Source organism: Podarcis gaigeae (assembly GCF_964106915.1).
Source record: "Podarcis gaigeae genome assembly, chromosome: 2".
NCBI lineage: Eukaryota > Metazoa > Chordata > Lepidosauria > Squamata > Lacertidae > Podarcis > Podarcis gaigeae.
This window is the reverse complement of record NC_139679.1, coordinates 38244258-38269828: the sequence shown is the minus strand read 5'-3', so window position 1 is coordinate 38269828 and position 25571 is coordinate 38244258. Positions and strand designations below refer to the sequence as shown.

At 41.0% G+C, this 25571-nt stretch overlaps 1 protein-coding gene and 1 long non-coding RNA gene across 20 annotated transcripts in view; one reads left to right on the top strand and one right to left on the bottom strand.

Annotated features, from left to right (window-relative positions):
• Window positions 1-25279, top strand: part of TNRC6C (trinucleotide repeat containing adaptor 6C) — a 118995-nt gene extending 93716 nt beyond the window's left edge. For 10 of the 18 annotated variants that reach the window (XM_083725789.1, XM_083725788.1, XM_083725793.1 and 7 more), the window contains 10 exons: window positions 975-1058; window positions 1347-1578; window positions 2220-2387; window positions 3861-4052; window positions 4480-4623; window positions 10794-10910; window positions 15112-15306; window positions 17753-17823; window positions 20369-20508; window positions 22172-25279. In XM_083725789.1, the coding sequence (XP_083581915.1) occupies window positions 975-1058; window positions 1347-1578; window positions 2220-2387; window positions 3861-4052; window positions 4480-4623; window positions 10794-10910; window positions 15112-15306; window positions 17753-17823; window positions 20369-20508; window positions 22172-22532 (1704 nt within the window). In that variant the 3' untranslated portion in view covers window positions 22533-25279. The remainder of the gene's footprint in view (window positions 1-974; window positions 1059-1346; window positions 1579-2219; window positions 2388-3860; window positions 4053-4479; window positions 4624-10793; window positions 10911-15111; window positions 15307-17752; window positions 17824-20368; window positions 20509-22171) is intronic. The other 8 variants (XM_083725798.1, XM_083725796.1, XM_083725795.1 and 5 more) reach the window with 3 other exon arrangements.
• Window positions 4633-15105, bottom strand: LOC310838521. 2 transcript variants are annotated; one of them, XR_014561012.1, is made up of 3 exons: window positions 12725-15105; window positions 6717-6761; window positions 4633-5354 (listed from the first exon to the last, which is right to left on the bottom strand). It is a non-coding gene; the product is annotated as an uncharacterized lncRNA (long non-coding RNA). The 2 variants fall into 2 exon arrangements; XR_014561013.1 differs by lacking the exon at window positions 12725-15105 and adding an exon at window positions 10691-10818.
• Window positions 25280-25571: the final 292 nt, after the last annotated feature.

The following is a 25571-nucleotide window of genomic DNA, read 5'->3' as shown; positions in this document are numbered from 1 at the left end:
ATGTAACATGAAGCAGACATAATATGAGGTATGACTGTATAGAGGGTTTCAGGTAGGCAACATATGAATTCCACTGGTATCATCTCAATGTATGTGTGCTCCAGGGCTTAATTTGACAAGCTAAAGGTTCTCTAATCTTCTTGGGGCAAGTAGACACACTTGGAATTTTGAGGAAGTGCTAGGGATGTCAGTCACAAAATGGCTGCCAGGAGGACAGGCCCGAACACAAAATGGCTGCTGTGGAGATGTAGCATAATACCAAATAACTGTGGGAGTGGGGGCATGACATACCTTTCTACCAAGGAAAAAGAGACAGCAACACAGAATGGTGTGGCATGCCCCTCTTCCAGTAGCCACCCTATCAAAGGGGGGAAAGTACATACATCAGCCACTGCTACACTTGCTCACAGAGAGCAACTTGGCACCCAGTGAGATGTGGGCATGTTTAAGGGGGCCTGCTTAGTGTAGGAGAGGTGGAGTCGTGCAGACAGAATTGAACAAGAAAGGCAAAAAGTATGAGGGGTTTTTAAAGGGGATATTTATTAAGACCTTTAACAAGCACCTTGTGGGCAACCTCTGCACCACAGTGTTCCTGTTAACTTGAGTTCTAAACCAGGATTAAGAGAGCAGAATTAGCACGAACCCTGAGTAAATGTTTTGTCTACCCTGGGCGTTTGTGATTAGTTCTCTCACATGCTACCAACATTCTATTTGCATCTCTTTGTTTACATTTTCTTGAACAATCATTCAGTTGATGATGCCTTTTCCTCGTCATGTTTTAAATAGCTTTAATTGGCCATGTATTGTTTGCACTCTTGGTCTGAGCTGACTTCTGTCTCTGGGTCTGTTACTTCCTGCAAGGAGGTCTTTGGGAGCATGCATTTGTTTCATATGTTATTTAATGCAGTTGCAGTGAGACCATTGGGCTACTTCACACTGTGACCTTAGACTTCTTTTTTTCCCTCAACTTGCAGGCGTACCAACGTTTACAAATCCAGCAGCAGATGTTACAGGCTCAGCGTAATGTTTCCGGACCCATCAGACAACAGGAGCAGCAAGTAGGTGCAACTTGTTGACCCAGTTCCAAATGTAAAGCCTCTAAAGAATCTAGCATGTTACAAGAAAAAGCTTATTTGTGAAGGAAATCTACTGTGCTGCACACTTTTATGCAGACATAAATCACAAACGGGGCTGACAGACTTCAGTTTCTCTTACCATGTCTGGGATGCATCTAATTCTTAAATCTATTGAATTCATTGTCTGCTGAGTGGTTCTAGATAAAGTGCCACAAACCTTTGTTCCATCTAGCATTTGCTTACTTTGTTTTATTTTTTCCTTGCTGCCAGGTTGCACGTACAATCAATAACATGCAGCAGCAGATCCAGCAGCACCAGCGCCAGCTGGCCCAGGCCCTGCTTATGAAGCAGCAGCCACCCCCTCCACATCTATCTTTGCACCCCCCTGCAGGCAAATCAGCCATGGATAACTTTTCACCCCATCCCCAGGCTCCTGGCCTATCTGACCTGCAGACCAAAGAGCAACAGTCTTCACCGAACACCTTTGCTCCTTACCCCCTTGGTATGTGCAGTTATTTAAGGACCTGTTCAGAAGGATGTAAATTACCTAATTATGTATACATACAGTGATTTAACTTACTTTAGTCTGGAATGTTTTCTCCTGCATACCTCTGCTTCTTAACTAATTTGGCAACTGTGTCCAAATTACTTATTATCTTTATTAATATGCTACCCAAAAACAAAGTTCTCTGGCAGCTAATAATAATAATACCATTAAAACTGAACCATAACAACATCAAAAAATGACACAGTGTTAAAAACTTCAGAAGCAGAGAATGAAATCAGTATAACAAAACTTAGGCAGCACTTATACTCTTTTTATCTTGTATAATATTAGAATCCAGGATCCCTGAATGAGTCTGAATGGTAGAAGGTTTAGGACTGACAGAACAAAAAAACTTAAGTCTTAACTTACAGAAAATGTAGTGGTAGGTACCAGTTTAGGTGGTTGTAAGATACTTGGTGGTTGTAATATACTGTCCCTCCCAATTTACTTCTTGGGCCCTTGCTGCTTTAACCCATGTTTGCATTACTTGTAGACGTAAAAAGATTAGCTTGTGACTTCAGCTTAAAGTAAAGTGTGATTAAATGCCAAGAATCGGGGATTAAGGGTTTCTTAATAGCCTGCCTACTTCCTCTTAGCTGGACTGAACCCAAACATGAATGTAAACAGCATGGACATTCCTGGTGGTTTGTCAGTGAAGGACACTTCTCAGTCCCAATCTCGCCTTCCTCAGTGGACACATCCCAACTCAATGGATAATCTCTCCAGTGCTGCTTCTCCACTTGACCAGAATCCTAGCAAGCACGGTATGTGTCATCATTCTAAATACATCAAGTCCAATTGCAAGATTGCACGTTTTTCCGATACAGTGGTACCTCGGATTAAGTACTTACTTCGTTCCGGAGGTCCGTTCTTAACCTGAAACTGTTCTTAACCTGAAGCACCACTTTAGCTAATGGAGCCTCCTGCTGCTGCCGCACCTCTGGAGCACGATTTCTTTTCTCATCCTGAAGCAAAGTTCTTAACCCGAGGTACTATTTCTGGGTTAGCGGAGTCTGTAACCTTAAGCATATGTAACCCGAGATACCACTCTATTCTCTCCCCCCACCCCAGGTTAGCAATGGGCATTGCAAAGTACTTAACAGAATATAATTTTTTCAATGGAACATTTGTATGTGCAAATATCTTATTCTTGTAATTCCCCCCACACCCCCACACACATATTACTGCTCATACTGATTTCATTGCTCATATTATTGGTCATAATAAATGTTAATGGCCTAAAAACCAAGAAGGGAAAATCAGTTTGAAAAGTCCAGAACATCAAGCATCTCGACTTTTGAGTGGCTTAGGCTAGTCTTATATCCATTTACTGGGAAGTATGCCCCACTGAACTCCATCATATTTAATCTCCAAGCAGGTAAGCATAGAATGTACAGTTAGAAAATTAAATTACACATGTGTTATATTTTTCTCATGAATCCTTAAATCTTAAACTTTATGAGATGTTAAGAGAAGTTGGCAGGGGTGGAGGTTCACTTAGGTGAGCAGTTTCCAAAAAAACACACCCCAAAGAGAATGCAAAATACCTACCACTATGTTTGGAATTCATCACGTTAATGTAAATTAAATGCAGACTACAACAACTGTATGCAGAGCAGAAGTGAAAATTCAGTATTGCCCTTAGTGTCATTATACATTTTAGCCCAATACTGAGAGAAACCTATTTTAGCTCCCTGCTCTTGTCTGAAACTCCCATTTTCTAAACTCACAGCTAATACTGTGCTCTTTAAAAACATTTATATTTTGTGAGTATATTGATAAGATTTTTAAGGATTTTAATCTACTGATCCATATAGCAAAGTGCTTTTGCTGACACTCAGCAAAATACCATGTTGTGTATCTTACATTTTTCATTAGAGTCCTTTTGTTTTAACTTTACTTGACAGTTTTATCAGTAGCAAGTCAGTCCCATGCAGATTTGTTCTGAAACAGGTCCCACTGTGTGTTCAGTGAGATTTACACCCAGTAGCAGCTTTAATCTCACAAATCTTTGATAGATAACTTTTGAACTGTGTTAACTACTTTTCAGCCCCAGTTTAACCTGCTAAATTTCACTTAACTGGCCAGTGCTACAGATGTGTTGTGTGAACGATACTTTGCTAATTTCTGTTGAAACAAAGAAAGAAAAATTATAGTGACTACCAATAAGAGAAGGAGTCAAATGTTAACCATGCTCTTAATAATCTTGTGCTGTCTTCCCACCTTCTTTGTTCTAGGTGCTATCCCTGGAGGTCTGAGTATTGGTCCTCCAGGAAAGTCCTCCATTGATGACTCTTATGGCCGGTATGATCTGATTCAAAACAACGAGTCACCAGCTAGTCCTCCTGTAGCCGTTCCTCACAGCTGGTCACGTGCCAAATCTGATAGTGATAAAATCTCCAATGGCTCCAGTATCAACTGGCCACCAGGTAACAAAAAAAAATGTGTGTTCTAGCTTTTAGAGCTTGAAGGTATCTGAAATGTGATACAAACCCCTTTACTGAGACAATGCTTTCAGTATCCAAATGTTAACATACTAGTTCAGCTCATTCCAGCTGCAGTCTTCCGTAAAATGAAAGTACGAGGAACATTTTGCCACGCTATTGTTGGACAAGGCATGCAGGCACATAAAATGTTTTATCCTGATGTGAACTGATACTAGCACTGAATTTGGACAACAAAATCCATCCATCCAAACCTCCCTTATAAAATGTTTTTCTTAAACTTTTTATCAAAATGCCCACCCCATCACCAGAGAGTTGTGTACCTGGTTTCATCTTCTGCGCAATGGTACCTTTTCCCACGCATGTGGCTCTTGGTAAGAAATGTGATGTCATCTTATTTCCCCCCAAACAGAATTTCATCCTGGGGTACCATGGAAAGGATTGCAGAACATTGACCCTGAGAATGATCCTGACGTTACACCTGGAAGTGTTCCAACAGGGCCAACTATTAACACCACCATACAAGATGTTAATCGCTATCTACTCAAGAGTGGAGGTAGAGTAATATCCATGTGTCATGTTGCCTTTATTGTTTCCCTTCCTTTCTCTTCAACTTCTGTGTTTTTATAGTATACCCAAGTCTGAAAGCCATCTGTACTCATGAATAGAATTGACATAATTTGCAATTGTATTTGTTCCCTAAGCATTTAGTTTTTAAGCTATAAACAGCCTTGGGTGGCTACAAGTTTAACCAGCAGAATAGCAGGGAACAGCCCTATGTAAACCTTCTCTGCTGGCTGCTTTCCCACCCAAAAAATCACTCCCTTCCAGCTGTTCTTTCAGCTTGTGGGAAAGGCTGAGCCAGACAGGGGAATGACTAAGCCGCCCCTTCCTCTCTGCTTTCAATTCACAACCTCCTAGTGCTCTATTTTATCTTATTTTTAAGGCAAATAGAGAAAGATGCACATCACTAAATGTCATGTCTAGTTTTGGTCCTTACACTCATGCAGCTCAAAACCGTGCCTGAATATCTACTGTATTTCATAATAGCTGTTTCTGCTTGAACACCTGCCTTGGGTTTTGATTTATTTTGACTTTGACCTGTAAGGGTATCATTTGAAGACTTCATCATCATCTTGAAATTTTAAGCCTGTACACGTTTTAGTTTAGTGGACAAGTCTTCCATGTTCATCAGAAGTTGCTATGTCACTCTTGAGCTTCAGTAAAGATTTCCTTTTTCCTGTACATTACAGCTGTGAAGTCATAACCCAGTTACAATCAGCTGTCCTGTTAACAAGAAAGTGAATATCCTAAATCTCATATGGGGTGTCATTTGTGATGAGAAAATGGGCTGACCCATCACTAAACCCAGAAAAATAAAAATAGAGGCCCTATATAGTGAATGTTCTTTGTAACATCTTTATCTGAGCTTCCTCAAACACCAGGCTATTGACTGTACTAACTGGATTCTAAAGTAGCAGAAACAAGCGCTGCATCTGGAGATGCCTAGCTTATATTGAAGTGACTTGCACTGCCCGGTGGAAGTCCAGTAGCAACAATACTAACTGGAGTATAGTTGTGTTGGTAATTTACATTGAACAGGCCTCCCAGTTATAGATTGAGCTGCTTCACTCACTATCTTCAAGGATCACTATGAATCAGTTTTGTCCTTAGAAGTTCTGTACGTTTGGGTGTATTTTTCAGCTATGTTCTTGGATTTATCGGCTGGAAAAAATAATTGTTTGTCTCCGTTACGCCACCTATGTACATTTTACATAGAAGTTAGACACATAAGAATAAGAGATTACAGTCAGTAGTAGACATCTGCATGTATGTACAAAGCTCTCTGCCTTTTGTTTCCTACATGTGCTGTAATACCATTCTTCTCAACCCAGGCTGTAAATCATAAGGCCAGTGAACTTAGTGTATCTCCCTTTCCTGCCTGGTGGCATCCCTTTGGAATTTAAGGGAATTCAAAATAGCCATTATTTGTGGTCCTTTGCCTCATATTTGTGGGAGCCTTGAAAACCCATCAAAGGGGGGGTGTTTGAAAGGATGCATGCACAACTACATTTGCCTTGGCCCTTTTCTCCCAAGATTCCAGGATGGAACTGGTGCCAGATTTTTGCCGCTTATTCACCCACCCAGCTGCACTGAATGACCCTTTTGCATTCTGTGAGTGCAGCTAGACATGATCTATGATTAGCTTCCCAACTCCTTTTTAACAGTTTAATGGCCACTGTGGAGTGTGCAGTGGAAATAACTGAGCTACTGAGGTGCTGGTATGGGGTTTCTATCATTTCCTGGCAGAAAGGAAAGGGGGTTTCCTTTTCCTTCCACCATTTTCACAATTATAACTCATTTCCAAGATTCTGTTTCTATCATCATGAAGACATACAGGTACTATATGGCTGCAAATAGCAGCTTCAGTGGATGAGTGAGGGGCAGTTTTCCCAGTATAGAAAGAAAAGTGGTTAACAAAGAATGGGTTAAAGAAAATGCAGCATTAAAATTTTCAAGAAAAATGAGTTTCAGTTATTAACCATATGATGTAGTACTCTTGCGTTAGTAAAAATATAAAAGTAGCCTTCAGTTTGACTGAACTCCAAACTATGATTAGAAGTTGTACAGCCCTGTTCTAATGCATACCTTAATGCAGAAGCTATTCATCCCATAGGCAAAGCTGTTTTCATACTGTAAAGTAGAAATTGATGTTGTAAAATATTATGGAAACCAGAAAAACTTGCAGAAAATATTTATTTTGTATAATTCTGTGAACATTTATACATGTGGACTCCTCAATAATGAAGTGGCCAGGTTCATGGTTCAGAAATCACATTCCAATCCTTCACCACCCCACCCCAAAAGAGTTATGATTCCCTTTTCTGTTTTAGAGCTTCCTCTAACCACAGTTTGCCATCAAAATTAGGCAAATTAGTACTAACCCCCAAACATCATTTGACCCATAGTTTAAAGTGGATTTACAAACTGAATTGTCTCCGACCAATCTTTTGAAAGGAAAAGTGTGGGTAATAGAAGGAGAGTAGATTGTTCTGGATGGGGAAACCAAGGTGATGAAAAGAGCAGGATATATTTGTACTGCACAGACTGTGAACAGTGAAGCCTTTTGCAGATGACAAGATTTTTCTAACATTTGAAGCATTCCTAAGACTCTCAGGGCTCAGCATCGGAATGCACATATAGAATCATGGAAACTTGTTTTGTTTATGTGTTGCTTCTTGGTTATTATATTGCACAATGAAAAATTATCTGCATTTTTTGAATGCAAATTTAATTTTAGTATGGTTGACATAATTCCTGTGACTTTGCAACTAGCTGAGGCACCCTAATGCCTATTTATCAGCACATCTTCGTATGCATACTTACTACCATAATTTTATCTATCTTATACATGCTGCCTGGATGTTCAGGTTCTCTGTTAGTAATACAAAAATACCCTGTACATTCAGTATTGAGTGTTGTTCCTTCAGCAGCTGGCATGAGCACAGCTGTGAATGCATTGCCAGAGATGTCTTCTTACAGTCATTAATGACTGTGCCTTCTGCTAGAGGTTGCAGACAAATCTTCATCCACAGCTGTTTCTGTATTACAGCTATTTGCCCTCAATGCAGATTGAATGTTCTGCCATGCCTTTTTGTCATGATCATTGACAGTTCCACTTTACCTGCATCAAATCTAGGTCACCGTTCTTAGATTCACACCTTTTCCATTTCATTTTCTCTCATTGTATATGAGGATAGAGGGCATCATACCTGCAATCTTCACACCAAAATAGATTGTCTGTGTTTGGACATAATGTTAAACCACAGTAAAATGTTATTAAAATGTGCCTCAATTCCCCTTGGGCTTGGGCTCACCCTCTTCCCCCTGTGATGCAAGCACAAGGAGATCATTTGAAAACTAGACTGTGGTTAGACTTAACTATGGTTAGTGAAAATAGGCCAGCTTCATAAATTATGGTTCAAAGTTGGCTTATTGTCACTAACCATAGTTAAGATGCACTGGTTTGGACATGGTAATTCCTCCTCACAGCCATGTTGGAAGAGAAGTGGATAGAATGCAAGCCCACAAAATGATTGGGCTTGTTCTCATATTGCTAAATTATGCTTTAGTTACTCTGAACCTACCCAGTGTCTTCAGCGCAAGATCTCTCTTCTCAGGCTTTTACTCTTTCACTGGTGTATTTTTACCACAGTATCTGCATTGCTGCAACTTTGACTTACTTCAGCTGTAATGCCAAACCATGCTTTTTCATTAAATGAATGAGCCTCAGGCTGACTTATTATTTCCTTTCCTCAGATGTTTCAGTTATTTCCCACACTTCCTGGTTCTTAGCAAACACAGAACTAGAAACCATCATTTGATCTTGGTTTCTGGTTCTGGTTTGGAGGCAAACCATGCTGAAATGGCAAACTATGCTTTGCTGAGAACTAGGAAGTATGGGAAGAAATCAGAATGCATGAGGGAATGAATGAATGCACAAGCGTGTGAGGTTCATTCATGTGAGCTGAGCCATAGGGTTGTGTTCAGCTAAGTTTACTCATGGCAGACCCACAGAAATCAATGAACATGACTAAGTTAGGTCTAAGTGAAATGGGTCTACTCTGAGTAAAATTTAGGTGTATACCACTTATAATCTTCTTACATTTATTGCCTCAATGTCTGTAAGCATTTTGCTTCCAAGACTTTTAAAGAAATTTTAGTAATATTTTCCTTTCATAATTTTCCATAGAAAATGTGCTAAGGCAGGATCACCACCATATACGGAGAACATATAATCAGGTTGATTTGCTGATTTCCTGGAAGCATGGGAGCCATTCAAGTATATATATGCTCATGGGAACTAAAGCACTGGTTTCATGCAACACTCACTGACTGCTCAACTGACTTCCTCATAGTCTGGGATGATGCAGTCCACATGAGTGTGGGATACGCAAAATATTATGTAGCATCATGCAGTTTCTTTGTGGGTTTTATACTGTTGGTTTTTCACTGGAGCATTGATCCTGGAGCAGAAGTTATCACACAACTTTGTGTTACAATTGGTTTTAGTATGTATAGTTATCTTGTTATGAAATACTTGTACAAGATAACGGCCAACCTTTTTCGAGACTCAGAAAATAACATCAACTTTCCATTTTCTGAATTTATATATATTGGACATTATCTTCTTGTAGGGGTAGCAAATGTAGGCAAAAAGCTCAACTAGGCTCGGAAGAGATCTGCTTCCCCTCTGCCCCCCCCCCCCAGCCTCACAGACATGCATGCAGGTAGTTGTGATAGGATGTTAGACAGAAAGGAGCATCTCTGTACATTTCATGCATGCCAGTCCAGTCCAATACAAGATACTTACACTATGACCACAAGTAACTTGCAAGGCATGGAGAGAAGGGGCTGGATATGTGAGGCATGCACAGATGTCCCATCACAGTGCCTGCATATTTTTCAGTGTCTGAGCAGGCAGAGAAATAAAAACCAGAGAGCCCTATTAGAGTCCTCTGAATGTGGGTGCTGCAGCCGCACAGCATATTGATCGGCCCTGTATTATTACTGAAAATGCTGGATGCAAGAGCAAGACGTACTGCAGCAAACCAGTTACTGAAGAGTGATTCTCCTATTTAAAAAACCATTCACATATACATCTAGTTTTCACAACAATATAGCAAGGTATCTCAAACAGAGGATATATTCACACAACACAATCTACCATAGATGAGTTCAACATGGGATCCTTAAGCCTTTAAGATGAATGGCTGATGTTTGCTCCATCACATCTGAAAACTTGGATAGTCCCTTAATTTATTAGAATAGAGTTGTTGTCCACTTGTATAGTAATGCTAATGTTAGATTGGATTCGATTATTTGGGCTTTCCCCCTTGAGATTCTTCCTTCCTATATAAGTTACCCATACCAACAAGATGCCATGTGTGTAAGTCATGTTTAGCCTTTCTGACTATATAAATAACTTCTAAAGTAATTTGTGTGCCTCTGTCTAAGAAGCATTACAACAGAATTTATAATTCCAGGTGGCTTCTAGCAACTTGACCACCCTATTGGTTTTCAACAGCCTGAATGTGGCAGTTGCACAGTGGCTGCAGAGTACTAGACCTGACACTTGGCTCCCAGGGCAGATCTGTGGAGGCATTTGGTCCTGCAGCTCTGGCCTTGGCCTGTGATGTGACTTATTTTGCTGCGGCTTGTGGGAACATCCTATGCCACAAAGCTGGAGGGGCTGGGATTGGCTGGCGACAGTTGCAGGGATTCTCAAAGGCAAGTGGGGCCGAGATGAGCACATCTGTCCTACCTGCCTTGCACAGAACGATGCTTTTAACTTTCTGACACATGGGTCACCTCAACTGATATAGCTGCATTTTCATAAACATTTTTCACCTACGATTCATGTATCCTGGATACGGTGGCAATGAATGTCACCTTCTTGGAAATAACAGTTTAAGGAGAGTTAGAATGTATCCTTCTGCATGGGCACAACTACCCTTGTCATTGTGCCACCCTTTTTTGTACTTAGTTCTGCTGCATCGGATCATGCTTCCTATAACATTTCATTCCTAGACTTCAAAGGCAAGGCTGGGTTAGCATCTTACCTTGCATGGTTTCTGTTTGCACATGACGGTGTTAGAATTGCATATGCTACAGTAGACACCATTCTGCCCATCTTTCTTAGTTGCTTCTTTGCTGGTTCTGCAGGGTCATCCCCAACATCATCTCAGAATGCCACGCTGCCTTCATCGAGTGCCTGGCCACTTAGTGCCTCCGGCTACAGTAGCTCTTTCAGCAGCATTGCATCCGCACCTAGCATTGCAGGTACGACCAATGGTCTTTCTATTTAGAGTCCCTCTTTATCCACAAAGAGAGGAGGTTCTTGAAAGGCTTCTGCTCAATGTGGTACTGATGGTCCTATAGGTGTGCCGCATGTCTTTTGCATACTGTGCTCCTTCAGTCCAGTAACTGTCCTGAGAGTTTGGCAGTGATGAATATGTAATGGGGATGTTTGGCACTGAAAATACTTCAAAATGAGAAACATAAATTAGATAGAGTGCCAGCGCCTTGGTGCATATTGGACTAAATTCTGTTCATGGAACCAGGAAAGCTTTTGACCGTCATTCAAACTAGCTTATACTGTTTCATCAACAGAAGTTGTGGAATAAAGAGCATAGCTTGTCTGATGTTGTGTTTCTCATTTCCTGGAAATAAGTTGATCAATACAACCAAAGTCTTTTGCTTCTCCATGTTCTCCCTTCCCTTCCCAACTTTGCCTACCCATCTCAGCAAATGTCTTGATGAAGCAGAAAGTGAGCAGTGTGGTCACTGTCAACATATATGTGGCTGAAATTCCATTGCATTATTTCTAACACATACCCAGCAATTTTCAAGATGCTGTCAGCAATCTTGCTTTGTTCAGCCACCCTGGGGCCAATAGGTGCAAGTGGACTCAATTGGGAAAAGGGGGTCAGGGTGGGGGGCAGCAACAAATTGTCTCCTTATTGCTCATCTCTAAATTCTCAAGTGGCCTTCTTGATCGTGCCCTTTTCATATGATGCATCTTATTACAAAATGAACACCTGTGCTTGTATTGTAAAGTTAAGATTTGTTTCCAAACAATAAATAGCTTGCCTTGTTCAGGGCCAGCCTAAACTTTTGCCAAATTGAAGCAAAAAGCACTACTGTCTTGGTCCTGTGACTTCCTCTTTGACCTGGGGAAGGGGTGAACAAAACAGGCCATAAAAGGTTTTTTGGCAATGCTTAGCCTGGTTTTCTTCCCAGCGCCATAGATAGGAAAAGGTGATGAGCTTGATCCCTTCATGTTGTAGGAGTTCATGGGAAGCCCCAGCTTCTCCTCCTCCTTCTCTCCTCTCTTTTCTCTTCATTTCAAAAGGAATAGGGTCATTTCTGTGCACATGTTTTGTTCCTACCTGGAGACAGGGGCTAGGTCAGCAAAGTGGAGGGTAACTTGTGCCTTATCTCACATTGCCCATGAACCAGGAAGGAAGCAGCCAGTGCGGCTTTTAATCACTCTGGAAGGAATTGTGCCATGCACCCCCACATTGCATATCACATACTAGAAGGGGTGGGGCACAATGCTTTTACTGCGAGAACAGGTGCTTGCTGCTTGCTTTTTTCCTGAGCAGTGCTGAGGAGTTTGTATATGCAAACTTTCTCAAGTTACCCTTGCCACTGCCACCTAATTTTCTCCCAGAGACGTGGGGCTTCAACCTGCAGATACTGCCAGGCCTACCCTAACTAGAATCAAAATGCCAGCAATGTTGCAGTTATAGATTTATGCATTTTAATTGATTGGCCAAAATAAGACACTTAACATCTAGCAGATAGGTAATTTTTGAGAGCCTTGATCAAAATGTTAATATGTTGACATGATACTGTTTTATTTTGGTCTCCAGACTGAAGACTGTGAGGGTATTGGGTTTCCCACTGCTGAAAATGGAAAGGAATGCTGAACTCCTTTTCAGCCAGCAACTGGACAGCCCATGGATCTGATGTTTTTTTTACTGTAGCCCAAAACCTCAAAAATATTTTGAACGTTTATTTTTCCTGCTTTTGAGTTACATGGTCTTCTTACAGTACTTTGGCCCCCTTGATGTAAACAATATGTAACCTACCACCAAAGCAGGATGCAGGCCTAGATAGTCCAAATGATAATTCCAGTAACTGTGAATTTCTTAATGGGCAGTTTAAGCTGAAATCTGTAAGTAATAGGGAAAGCTCAGCTGTTTTTCTTTACTAAGCCCACACTGCCTGAAGTCCTGAGAAACTGGTGTACAGCTGGAATCTTATACTCTGTTTCAGATCTCCCCTCTCCACGGGCTTGCTTTGGGAACCATATGGGGCAAACAACACAGACTAGACACCAAAAACGGCTACATGAGCACAGGTCTGCATGAATGTAAATGATCTTGGTGGGTTGTGGAAACTTTTTCCACAGCTCACCAATGTCATTTACATTCATGCAGACCTGTGCTCAAGTAGCCACGATTTTGGTTTCTTATATTTATGTACCCATTAAGGCTTGTATCCAACCAAGTTCTTATTTCAGCTCAAGGGCTTTTGTCTATGCAGTGGAATATCTTCTTCCCATGTGCCACTCTCCCCAAATCTGTTCTGGGGCTTCCCCCAACCCTCCTGAGCAGATGCCATGCATGGGGACAAGAGAGGGAGAGGAAATTCCATTGCACAGGCAGAAGTCCTGCATTAAAAGGACAGCCTCAGTGGATACAATCTTAAATCTTCAGCTCTTTAGTTTAAACAGTAAAGCATGTATTTTTAAAAGATTACCTGTTAACAATTCTTTAAAAGGAAATAAAACAAGTTTACTTACCCTTAATTTTATTTTTTATGCACTGCTCCTTCATGTAGCTTTTCTCCTTCTACTATTTTTACTTATCATTTATCTACTTCAACCATTTATATACTGCTTAACAACATAAGTCTCTGGTGAATTGTGCACTGACCATGTGAGAACCAGTGACATAATGGTAAAACTGTTTTGAAAATGTTTTCTTTTTAAAAAAAATGAAGATTCAACATTGAATATTACTTTTAAATCAGACTCATATGGTTTGTAAGACCATTTTTGCAGCATTTAACATTTTTATCCTTTGAGTTCATCTTGTTGAAAAAAATGTATCTAGAAGGAGAACCAACTTGACTGCAGGTGAATTCACACACATCACAGCTGTACAGTTTGCATACAACATAAGGACTAGGTCCTGGTCCCCCCCCCTTTTTTTTTTAAGGAAGGCCACACAAGTTTGAGATTCACACTGGGACAAGGCTGTGTGTTTAAGTAACACTCCCACAGCACAGGGCATACTCCATGGTAAATGTGTTTAGTACTGCATGTGTGAATCAGCTTCCTCTCTTTATATGCATGTGAAAATATTTCAAGGCTGGGAAGTTATCTTGCATTTTTCTTACTGACCTCTAAGTACATCATTTATATGATTGATGCTTAATAATGTGCTTTTCTTTGCTTTCGTTGAACACATACCATTCATTTCTGGTCGTGATGATTAAAAGGAATCAGAAAGGGATGTGTGATTGCAGGAATAAATGTTGTGCCATGAGGGGTCCTTGTGGAAACATTTCAGATTAATATAGGAGATAACAAGATGAGGAACTCCCTTCTCTCTTTCACTCCCTCATCAGAAAGAAGGAGAGAAAGGTGCTTCTCTCATTTCTGGGATGGCAGTTGAGAGGTCAACTCTCTCCCCTCTGAGAGCCAAGGTACAAGAATGCCAATGATAGTGTAGATTCAGTAATACTTTGTTCAGTAATAAAGGATGCATAAGGAGCAAGATCTCCCTGTCTCTTGCATCCTTCATTCCCATCATCCTTTCCCCACAGATAACAGGAGAGGAAACAGTTAACATATTGTTAAGCAAGAAACAGCCTGATGTGGTCTCTTACTGCTTTCAGGCTATCTAGAAACAGTTGGAGAGCACCCAGGGTAATTGCTGGGCAATAACTTAAGATGTCAGCAATTCTCTTCCTGTGGATAGAGAAGGAGGAGGAGGAAGAGGAGAAGGCATGAAATATGGTGATGGGGCAATGGGGCTTGTCAGCAGATCACTTTTGGAACTAGCAGGGGACTTGATCCACCATAACCTCTAGCATACCCAGAAACAAACATGACAGTTCCTCCAGTTCAAGAAGAAGAAAAAAGACTAATGTTATGTGCCAGTCATTTTAAACCTGTAAGTAACTTGTTTTATTCAGAAGTCAGATTAATTTCAGATCTTACAGTTTGGACTCTGGAAGCATTTGCTAATGGGACTTTTGTCCAAACCAGGAGGAACAAATCTGGGATCTTTAAAGGCTGCGGATTAATTATACAGATATATTAGCAAGAGAAGCTCTGCCAGTTATGATCAGTGTTTGCTATAGTGCTTATTATGCTGGTGTAAAGAGGAGAACAGAACCCTGGGGATCACTCAGTGTCCCTATACTACATTCTAACAAATACATGAATTGCATTTCTCTGTTGCAGGTAAACTGTCAGACATCAAATCAACGTGGTCCTCTGGCCCAATTTCTCACACACAAGCCTCTCTGTCCCATGAACTGTGGAAGGTGCCCAGAAACACTACTGCTCCTACAAGACCACCTCCAGGCTTAACAAACACCAAGCCATCGTCTACTTGGGGTGCCAGCCCACTGGGCTGGACCAGCTCTTACTCCTCTGGTATTCATGACTCCTGTCTTTTTTCCTTTCCTTATTTTTTTTTTTGGGGGGGGGGGAACGCAACAACTTTTTTGTTCTTATCCCTTCTCTGTGTTCAGGTTTTTTAATGTAGCAAATCTGTAGGCCTCAAAGGGTGAGTGGAATGCACTCATTTGCTGGATTATTCCTGAGATGGAAAATTCGTGCAACCAGTCAGACGTGACAGTTCTCCCCAGAAAGTACTTTTCTCAGTAATTTCCTCTGTGGCAGGTGCATTTCTATGTGCTATTAGCAGTTGTGCTTTCAGTAATTCAGGATAAAAGCCATTGAAGACTTATTGGGGAATAAGCTCAGCTGAGGTTCCCCCAAGCCTGCAAACACCTCTCTCTTCCGCATGAATGATAAGATCCACACTCAGAGAATGAGTATGCTGTTGGTGTCCATGATTATATCATTTGGTATACAAGTTCATACCTATTTATCAAATCACTGCAAGTTACTGAAAGTGGTATTGATCCAGCTTTCTCTCTCCGCTCCCCCGTATTTTTGTAGAGAAAATAATGCACAATTGTACTGCATATGCTAAGCAGAATTTTGTAAAACGAGGCATGTTACCCCATAAGGCAAAAACAGGCTACAAGAGAGTCTTGTTGAAACCTCAGACTGTAATGTAAGCAAGGGCTATACAGTTAAAGGCAAGAGGGACTGAGGTTGTTTGTGCTGCAAATGGGACATAACTATCCTAAGCTTCTGGAATTCACGGAAAAGCAGAAATGAGATCAACATTTTGAAGAATGATTGCACCTATTTTGCCACTGTTTTCCTACTGGTTGTTCTGCACAGTCCTAATGGGAACCATGTTGATCTCCATGATAACTGATGCTAGTGCAAAATTGGTTGGAGGATCAGCACAAGTGGCGCAGCTTGCTATAGCACAAAACAGCTGTATTTGGAGATTTCAAAGATTCAGGCAAGCCATGACTGGGATGAGCAATCAGCTAGGAAGGAAGTTGAGTGGAAAGGTGACAGAAGTCCTAGATACTTGCTGAGTGGAGAGGGATCTTACGCTCAAGTCCTGCTTGCCAATTTCCACAGGCATCTGCTTGGGCACTGTGAGAACAGGGTGCTGGACTAGATGGGCCCTTGGTCTGATCCAGCAGTCTTTTCTTATGATGGCTTTACTAGATTTGTTTTTTTAAAAAAACTGCTAATGAAAATTCTATACCATCACACCCAAATGTTCCTGCTAAGTGTGGGCCCTTAGTGCAGCACCAGGCAGAATCCTCTGGAAAGCAATGGCAATTGATTGCAAAACTGTGCAAGTTAATTCTGAATGAAGGGAAGATGTGTAACTAAGGCATACATAGCTTCCCATAAGATGCAAAATCCATAAAAAGGTTTCTCCCTGTCCTGACTTTATGATCCATTTATTTGGCTACTTCTGTTTCATACACTGTTTCAGATGGATTTCTTCACGTGTCACAATATTTATTGTTTTACCAGTAAGTGTGGAAATGAAATGCTCCCATCAACCCTTTGAAAAACACACATTATTAGCTTTTTATGAGCTCCACCTGGTGGCCAAATTTCAGCTTCAGTGCAGTAACCCACCTGACTTTGGAAGTCATGTGCCTTTTTAAAATGCTGCCATTTAAATGTCGAAGCAGTGCAGGTTCAGCAATTAACACTGCCTTAGTATAGAGGAAATAATGAACTGGAAATCTAGAGTTGATTTGCTTGCTTTAGTGTACATCTAATGGGTGCTAGATGTCTGGATCACAGCTGGAAGATATGTTCTTAATCTGTTTCATTCATCCCGTGCCTTACATGGCATTCTGCTCTATGCAATTATCCTGTCACATCACCTATTCAAATATGATAAGCTGGACTCCTGGGGCCTTAACTTGGCATATCTGAAAATCAGGAGGTGTGGAAGCAGCAATATCCTTTTGAAATTGCCTTCTGAGCATTTGAAACTATTGTCTTTAAACACAATATTTAAAATCATGATCTGGCCATTTTGTAAAACAAAACTTGACAGATAACAGTGCCAAAGGATAACAACAGAAAAGGCCACAGGTTGCTTATCATTCCATTAATCTCACCTCATAGCTACTGAATCATAGCATCACTGACTTTAGAGATACATCTGTTTTGCAGTTTCCAGAGGGGTAACCTGCAGCAAAAAAACAGCAAAGATTCTTGTGGCACCTCAAAGGCTATTATTGCATTAGCTTTTATGGACTAGAGTCTGCATTATCTGATGCATGATGGTAGTATAGGTATTTACAGTACTGTCTCAGGTCCACTACCAAGAAAAAAAAGGTTGGTGGGCATTTGATAAGTCACTTTATTAGGAATCCCTATAGCAGTTGTATTCCTCATGTTTGTGTCCTGCATGTTGTATAGCTTTCACTTAGTAAGTCGGGTTGGGCGCTCCATAATCTTTCCTTTCTTTGTGGTATAGGCTCAGCATGGAGTACTGACAGCTCAGGAAGAACAAGTAGCTGGCTGGTCCTCCGTAACCTCACACCCCAGGTAAGCAAAGTTCCCTGATTAATTCAGAAAATAGCTATGGGCTATCTGAGATAGGGAGATAAAATTTGGAATCCTGCTTCTAAATCCTCGTGCTATATAACTGTCAGTGTTTACGACACTGCATTAGCACAGCCATTGGTGCATCCTGTCCTAAGCACTCATTACGGGTGCTGTTTGTTTTAGGATTGGCTCATTTAACCCTTTGCAAACACACCTAGAACCAAATGCAAATCCTCATTCATGAGAGCCCACTGTGTTTTCATTTAGTGCTGCAAAGTTTGCTAAATTTGAAATAGAATCTCCTTACCCAGAAGTGAGCAAACTTCCAAGTTTGTGGGATCTGAGCCCAGATACTTGTTAGGATATTTCCATTCCACATTAAGAAGGGAGCAGGTTGTTGTGTCACAGCCTGCGTATTTCCTGTTCACAGGATGTTTCTGTTTGTGTATATAACTTTTGTTTCCTCTCTCCGTGCCTGGACATCGAAGCAGGCAGTCATGTCTTTTCTTTGTTCTGACCTACGCTGAATAAATTTGTAAATAATGCTCTCCTGAGTGCATCTTTCACTGTGTGAACTCTGCTGAAAGAGCATGCACAAGCTCTGGAATGTGGCAAGCTATTTCTGAGGCTTGTGTCGCTAATTGACTGATACTGTATCTACGGGAGATCGATGGACCATCCGGAATCGACGTGGAGGCATGATGGCCTTTGTCTCCCTGGCAGTATCCCAACAACACTTGTTTTCAATAGTAGCACACAGTGCTTTCTCACCAAAAGCCAATCCTATTTCTTCCCAAATTTTCTTCATTTCAGCAGCCCAATCTGAAAGGAAAGGTGGTTGCTATGGTTCAACCAAAGGGAGTCAGAATTCCTTAGTGATTACAGTGGTGCCTCGCAAGACGAAAAGAATCCGTTCTGCGAGTCTCTTCGTCTAGCGGTTTTTTCGTCTTGCGAAGCAAGCCCATTGACGGCTTAGTGGATTAGCGCTATTAGCGGCTTTTAGCGGCTTCGCGGATAAGCGACTTAGCGACTTAGAAAAAGGGGGGGGAAGGAAAAAAACCCCGCAGGAACTCGCAAGACATTTTCGTCTTGCGAAGCAAGCCCATAGGAAATTCGTTTTGCGAAGCACCTCCAAAACGGAAAATTCTTTCGTCTAGCGAGTTTTCCGTCTTGCGAGGCATTCGTCTTGCGGGGCACCACTGTACTGCAGATCACTCAGATCCTTTTGCCCACCCTATCCTAACCTATTCATTTATTGGTTGAATCCTTGCAAAGTATATCACATGAAGTAGACATGAGCATTGAACACAAGCTGCCTTGAAAATACAGAGTTCTTCCTCCTGCTTTTACAGGTTTCATTGTCAAATGTAAAATGGGGCCATCAGCTAATGCAGAAATGCGATCTTAAAAATAGTGGGACATCAAATGATTCAATACCCAGAAATATACAGGGTTGTCTTTCAGTAGCATGGCTATTGATATACATTACAGAAAGTGTACTATTTCCCCTGATGGCTTTAGGTGGTCTATGGAAGCAGAAAGAGCAACTATCTGACCTCCTAGTGGTGCAGCTATAAAACATTTGCAAAGTTAAACAAGGTCTGGTATGGTTTCTGATTGGATGGGGGACTGTGTGTTGAGATTCCTGTACTGCAGGGGATGATCTTTGGGATCCCTTCCAACTCTACAATTCTGTATGAGAAACTCACACATCCACTTTTCCATGTAATTGCTGAAGAAAGTCACCAATCGGTCCCATATGGAAATGCATGGCCACCAGAAATGGGGTTCAGCTCAGCCACCTGCCCATGCAGGAGATACACAACTTTCCTCTTCAGTTGCAGGAGAAACTGTAGTCTTAGTATAGTGAGTCTGCCCTAACTGGAAAAAAACCTTAGCCATCTTTAGATGTGGAGGGGCCATGTCACCCTCCCAACACCAGCATCACTGCTCCTTACCTGGACAGTGCAGAGTAGGACAGAGCTGTGCAGGTGCGTCAGTGGAGCCATTCCAATGTTCCCACTGGTGTGCCTATGCAGCCCAGACCTGGCCATTGCCCCCCCCCCCCCAATCTTGGTAAGTGGCAGCAGTCCTGGTGTCAGAAGGACGGCACCACCGACCACTCTGGGAAATAATTCACTCTGGGAAATAATCTTAAACAAGTTCTCTGACTCAGAAGATGCATAGCATTAGCAACCAGATCAAATGCTTTACGTTAAGACAAGTCTGATTAAAGTCTTATTTCTCTTTGGGTTAATGGGGTAATTAAGCAATCCTACCAATTAAAGCTTTCAGACTTAATGAACATGACCTCAAAATACTTGGCACAGAGGCTTACAGAAACAGCTTGAGTGTAGCTATGCTGATATCGGGGAGCAGGCAGAAAGAGAAAGAAGTGGGTGTGAGTTCTCTTGTTGTACTGGATCTCCAGGGAGAATGTAAGTGAGTGCAGTTAAGTTTTGGAGAACGGCTGGATAAAACCAATGTGATGCAGTTGTTCGTGACGCCTCTAAATCAATCTCATTTGTGCTCCTTTTCCATTTAGATTGATGGCTCTACACTGCGTACTCTATGCTTGCAGCACGGTCCTCTTATTACATTCCATCTGAACCTGACTCAAGGGAATGCTGTGGTTCGATACAGTTCCAAGGAAGAAGCAGCGAAGGCCCAGAAATCTCTGCATATGTATGCAATCTATTCAGTATTTGCTGTGGTTCATATGTGACCTCTGGGTCTTAGTTTGGTGTGTCTGTAAGAGCAGAAGCAGAAGAACTGAATAATGAAAATTAAGCTGTGAGATTTACATGAGCAGGGCATTAAGTGAAAAGTCATGATACAGGATATGCCTATAAAAACTGGCAAATTCCAAAAGAGGTAGATTTGCTCCTACTTAGGACTCTAAATTCCATTCACCAGCAGACCCGAAGCTTCTGCAGCTTTTATCCTGCATTGAATTAAAAACCAATAAAAATAAGTTTAACATTTTAATGTTTGCAGTAACTGCATTCCTAAATGTGGGTTGGTGAGGAGGAAACCTAGAGACATGGTAGATCAGTCTCAGCTTTGGATATGTAGTACTTTTGCAGCATTTCGTTATGTAAGGCCAGAAGTAGTGATTAATTAAGAAGAAGAATGGTAGTCTCCACCCTTTGGCATACTGTGTGGTGTGTTCATTGCTAGACATGCAGGAGGGTGTGAAGATAGGGATTGGAGAAATGATTTCTGAGGCCACAGAGGCATGCAATTGAAAGCAGTGCTCTTGCCCAGTACATTTCCTAGGGGAAAATATTTCCAGGTGAAATATTTGTTTCCCAAACCCATCCAGTGTGGTGTAGTGGTTAAGAGTGGTAGTCTTGTAATCTGGGGAACCGGGTTCGCGTCTCCGCTCCTCCACATGCAGCTGCTGGGTGACCTTGGGCTAGTCACACTTCTCTGAAGTCTCTCAGCCCCACTCACCTCACAGAGTGTTTGTTGTGGTGTTGTGGGGGAGGAAGGGAAAGGAGAATGTTAGCCGCTTTGAGACTCCTTAAAGGGAGTGAAAGGCGGGATATGAAATCCAAACTCCTCCTCCTCCTCCTCTTCTTCTTCTTCTTCTTCTTCTTCTTCTTCTTCTTCTTCTATCTTTCCCTCTCAGCTTTTGCATGATACCTCTTGTCAACCACACAGGAGGAGAAACGTGGATAGACACACACTTGCATACATGTGGAATATAATTATGCAGATCTAGAATAAACCCATGATTTTGGTATTTGAACAAGCAAACACTAGCCTTAACCAAAGGCCATGGGTTGAAAAATAATAGCCACTTCTGTCTTTGAGGAGACAGCCAAAGAAGAATTGACTGTTATTTTTAATATACCCCCTGCTATCCAGCATCACCTTCCAGATGTTTTGGACCACAGTACCTGTCAGCCCCAGCCTGCATGGCTGCTCTGCCTAGGGCTTATACAAGTTGTCGTCCAAAGCATCTGGAATTCTGGTCCAAAAAAATGGGTTGTGGAAAGGTTGTCTATCATCTGAAATATATATTCTGAACTCTACAGAAGTCTATATATTCAAAACAAAATAAAGTATGCAAAATAAATGTGTGTGCACTTTGTACGCTACATGCATCCATAGATTCGCTTGGTGCAGTGAGCTTCAAGCCCTGGCTTCCATCCACTGATTGATGATTGCAGTATATAGATAATCACACATTCAAACAGAAATAATAAGGATTGAATTGTAGATTTTCATAGCATTAGGTTTCATAACAGAATATGAAAATAGCCTGAGACAAATCCCCCTCTCTGAGCCCAGGTAAGAGTATGGTTTACCTTTGAGCATCTCTGCCTTTCTCTGTTTTCAGGTGCGTTTTGGGGAACACTACCATCTTGGCCGAGTTCGCTGGAGAAGAGGAAGTGAACCGTTTCTTAGCACAAGGCCAGCCACTGCCCCCCACCTCCAGTTGGCAGTCCAACACTGGAACCACTCAGAGCCGTTTGGGCTCCACAAGCAGCTCACACGGCATGGTGCGCAATGATGCAGGCCACTGGAATACCCCCTGCCTAGGTGGCAAAGGGAGCAGTGATCTGCTCTGGGGCGGGGTCCCTCAGTACTCAAGCAGCCTTTGGGGTCCACCCAGCACCGATGACGGCAGGGTTATCGGAAGCCCAACGCCTTTGAATACTCTGCTCCCAGGTGACCTTCTCAGCGGGGAGTCCATCTAGGACACCAGAGAAACAAAATGGAAGTAACAATCATCAGCACTAAAGGAAAATAATGGTAACCCTTTCCAGTCCAGGGCATCGCGAAGAATCCAGCTTTAATAGATCAGACTGGCAGCCCTTTTTTTTAGTACCTCTGTCCAATATCGACTATGAAACTCTGCCGAAGTCCTTGTGAACTGTTAGTGCAACAGTATGGGCTCCCTTTGGTCAGTGTCACGTGCTAATGATAGGTTTTATGTGGGTTTTTTTCCAATGGCTTTTTAATTTTGTTTTTATGTTTGTATGGTGTTTTTAAAGACGTATAAAAGCTGCTTAGACTAGTTCTATCATGAAGGGCACTTTTCAGAATTTGGGCTGGAAAGGGTTATTTTATCAACTGTGGGAGTCGGGGAGGGATGAAGGGGGGGAGGGTTGTGAGAAAGCCTATTTAAAATGAGCCTGTGATAATTATGCACATTACCAGAGGCGGATCCAGTAATCAGTAGGGGATGGCATCCGACCAGCCCGTCAGCAGTCAGCAGCATAGGGGGGAACAAATCCTATGCCCCTCAGCTGTACGACTTGGATTGAGAGGTGGGGTGGAATATCCATGTCCACTACTCCCACGGGTCTTGCCTATGCACATTACACTTGTTTCATTACTTTTTTGTGTCATTGTTTTTTTTTAAACTCCCCCCAAAAAATAGTAAAAAAGAAGACGAAGGTTTTTTAAAAAAACATATCAAACATGCAATTATACTTGAATCCAGCAGGCCAATAACAAAATGTGAACACTTTCTATTATTACACTTCCAGGTCGGCACCAGAAATCAAAAGAACAGGCTCTAGGAATATTTTTGTTAAGTTCTTTCTTATACGTATGCATTGGGGAAAAAGATGGATAGATGTGTGAGCGTATGGACGTGTGTGCGCGCCAGTTGTACAACTGAACAAATTGTGTGACTTTTTTTCCTTTCTTTCCCCTTCCCCACTTCTCAGTATATGCTTTTGATTTGCTATTTGGTCAAACGTTTAATTGTTATTAGCTTCTAACTTTGCACTGAGTGTCCACAGCCCTTCTTGTAGCTAATCCTACTTGTTTTTAAAAAAGAAAATTGAAAAAAAAAACTGATAGGAGGGGCTGGCGACAATTCACGTGTAAATGTTTACTCAAGGACTCTTACTGCATTTTAAAAAACTTACAGTGTGTATCTCTGGAGAATAATATGTATATCTACCTTTAGCAGCTTTTTATTGTGGACTAATGCAAGGAAATAAATACCGGAGTATTGCACCATTTCCCCCCCCATTCGGAATATAAAGTTTTAAAAAAGGAAAAAAAAAAAAACTCTTGTTGAACTGTGGCCATAAATACTTGTAAAGAGTGGATGGTTCCCTGCAAGCCGGAACGGAAACAAGCACTTGGACATAGGTTTTGACTGCTTTTGGAGGAGCCTACGGTTTCGGCTCCCACCTGTTTACAGACCTTTTTTTTTCCTCCTTCAAACTTTAAAATAAAAAAGGAATTGAAAAAAAAGAAAAAAAATAGACTTCCATCATAAAGAAACCTATTTTCAGAATGAAGATATGCTACTTCAGAGCTCTGGGATTGAACAGTGTTTGTTGTTGTTATTGTTGTTGTTGTTGTTTATCCTTTTCTTTGGCCATTGCTGTGTACTCCTTTGTTGTTTTTTCCTCCTCTTCGTCAAGAGTGGCGAAAAATATTGTGATCACTATCTTGCACATGGTGGAAGATGTCTCAGGAAAGCCGGGTTTCCCGAGGAGCAACTCCACACCATTTCATGTATTTTTTAAACCCAACTCCTAGCACTGAAGATATTATTAAAAAACAAAATGAAAAAAATAAAAATAAAAAGACAGTAAGAGAAGAAGAAAAATACCTAATCTAATGTGTAGCAGTTACATATTTACCAAATAATGGACTCAAAAGAAATAGATGTTTGAAGAGTGCTTTATATATTAAAAATTGCTTTATGTTTAAAAATGATCAATGTTTTTGATTGTTTTGAAAGGAAGAAAGACAATGGAATAACATACCCTTTGAGTATGTTTTTAAAAATTATATGAACATTGTGCTCCCTGCCTGCTTGGATCAGGAAACTTGTGCATTACATTTTTTGTTTTGTTAAAGATTAGCTTTTTAATGGTTTTGTCCAATTAAAAAGGGTCCTGCAAGATTGCAAATCAACAAAAGCTGGTTTTCTAGAGGATCATGAACTATGCACAGATTGGGTTCCAGACTTGTGTTTCCTCAAGTTTTCGTAGTGTATTTAGCTGAATACCCTTTTCTCAGAGTGCTTGCATCTCATTGTCATTACACGCACTCTACATATGTATTGTGTATATATATCTCTCTCCCTTAATACACACACAGACACACACACACATTATATTTATATATATATAATACATATGTGCCTATGTGCGGATTGAAATAGTCAATACAATTTTCCATGCTGAAGTTTAGTAATGAGTTGTAGAAAAAGAACTCCTGATCATTTAAAATTGGGGATGGACATAAGAAAAAAAGCAAATACATCCTGTTGAACTTTTTTTTTTTGCCTTCTTTCATATTGAATTCAAGATGTCTGTAACTCTGAGATGAAAAGATAAAAAAAAAAGTTTGTGGCTTTTAATGTTATTTCTCCTCATAGAATGTGATTGTTAAAAACATGCACCAGAAGTTGCTTTCAAGAGTACGAAGATTCTTTGAAACTTAATAAACTGCAGTTTTTCTTGGCTGTTAAGATGACCGTGTATTTTTCTTGTGTACAAAGATGACTGTTAATTCTAACTTTGATCACAGGGGTTTTTGTTGTTGTTGTTGAGGGCATTTTTAAGGCTTTCCACATTCATACATGTGCAACCTGCAAATATCTGAAGTGATTAAAATTTCACCTTCCATATGTGTATACTTTAATTTACATGCTATATTCCAGTTACAGATTGTGGACTTGTGGCTTGCAATTGCCTACTCTTGCCATTTGTATCTGATAGCTGTCCTCTTAATCTTTCTGACGTAATATAGGAATGCATTTT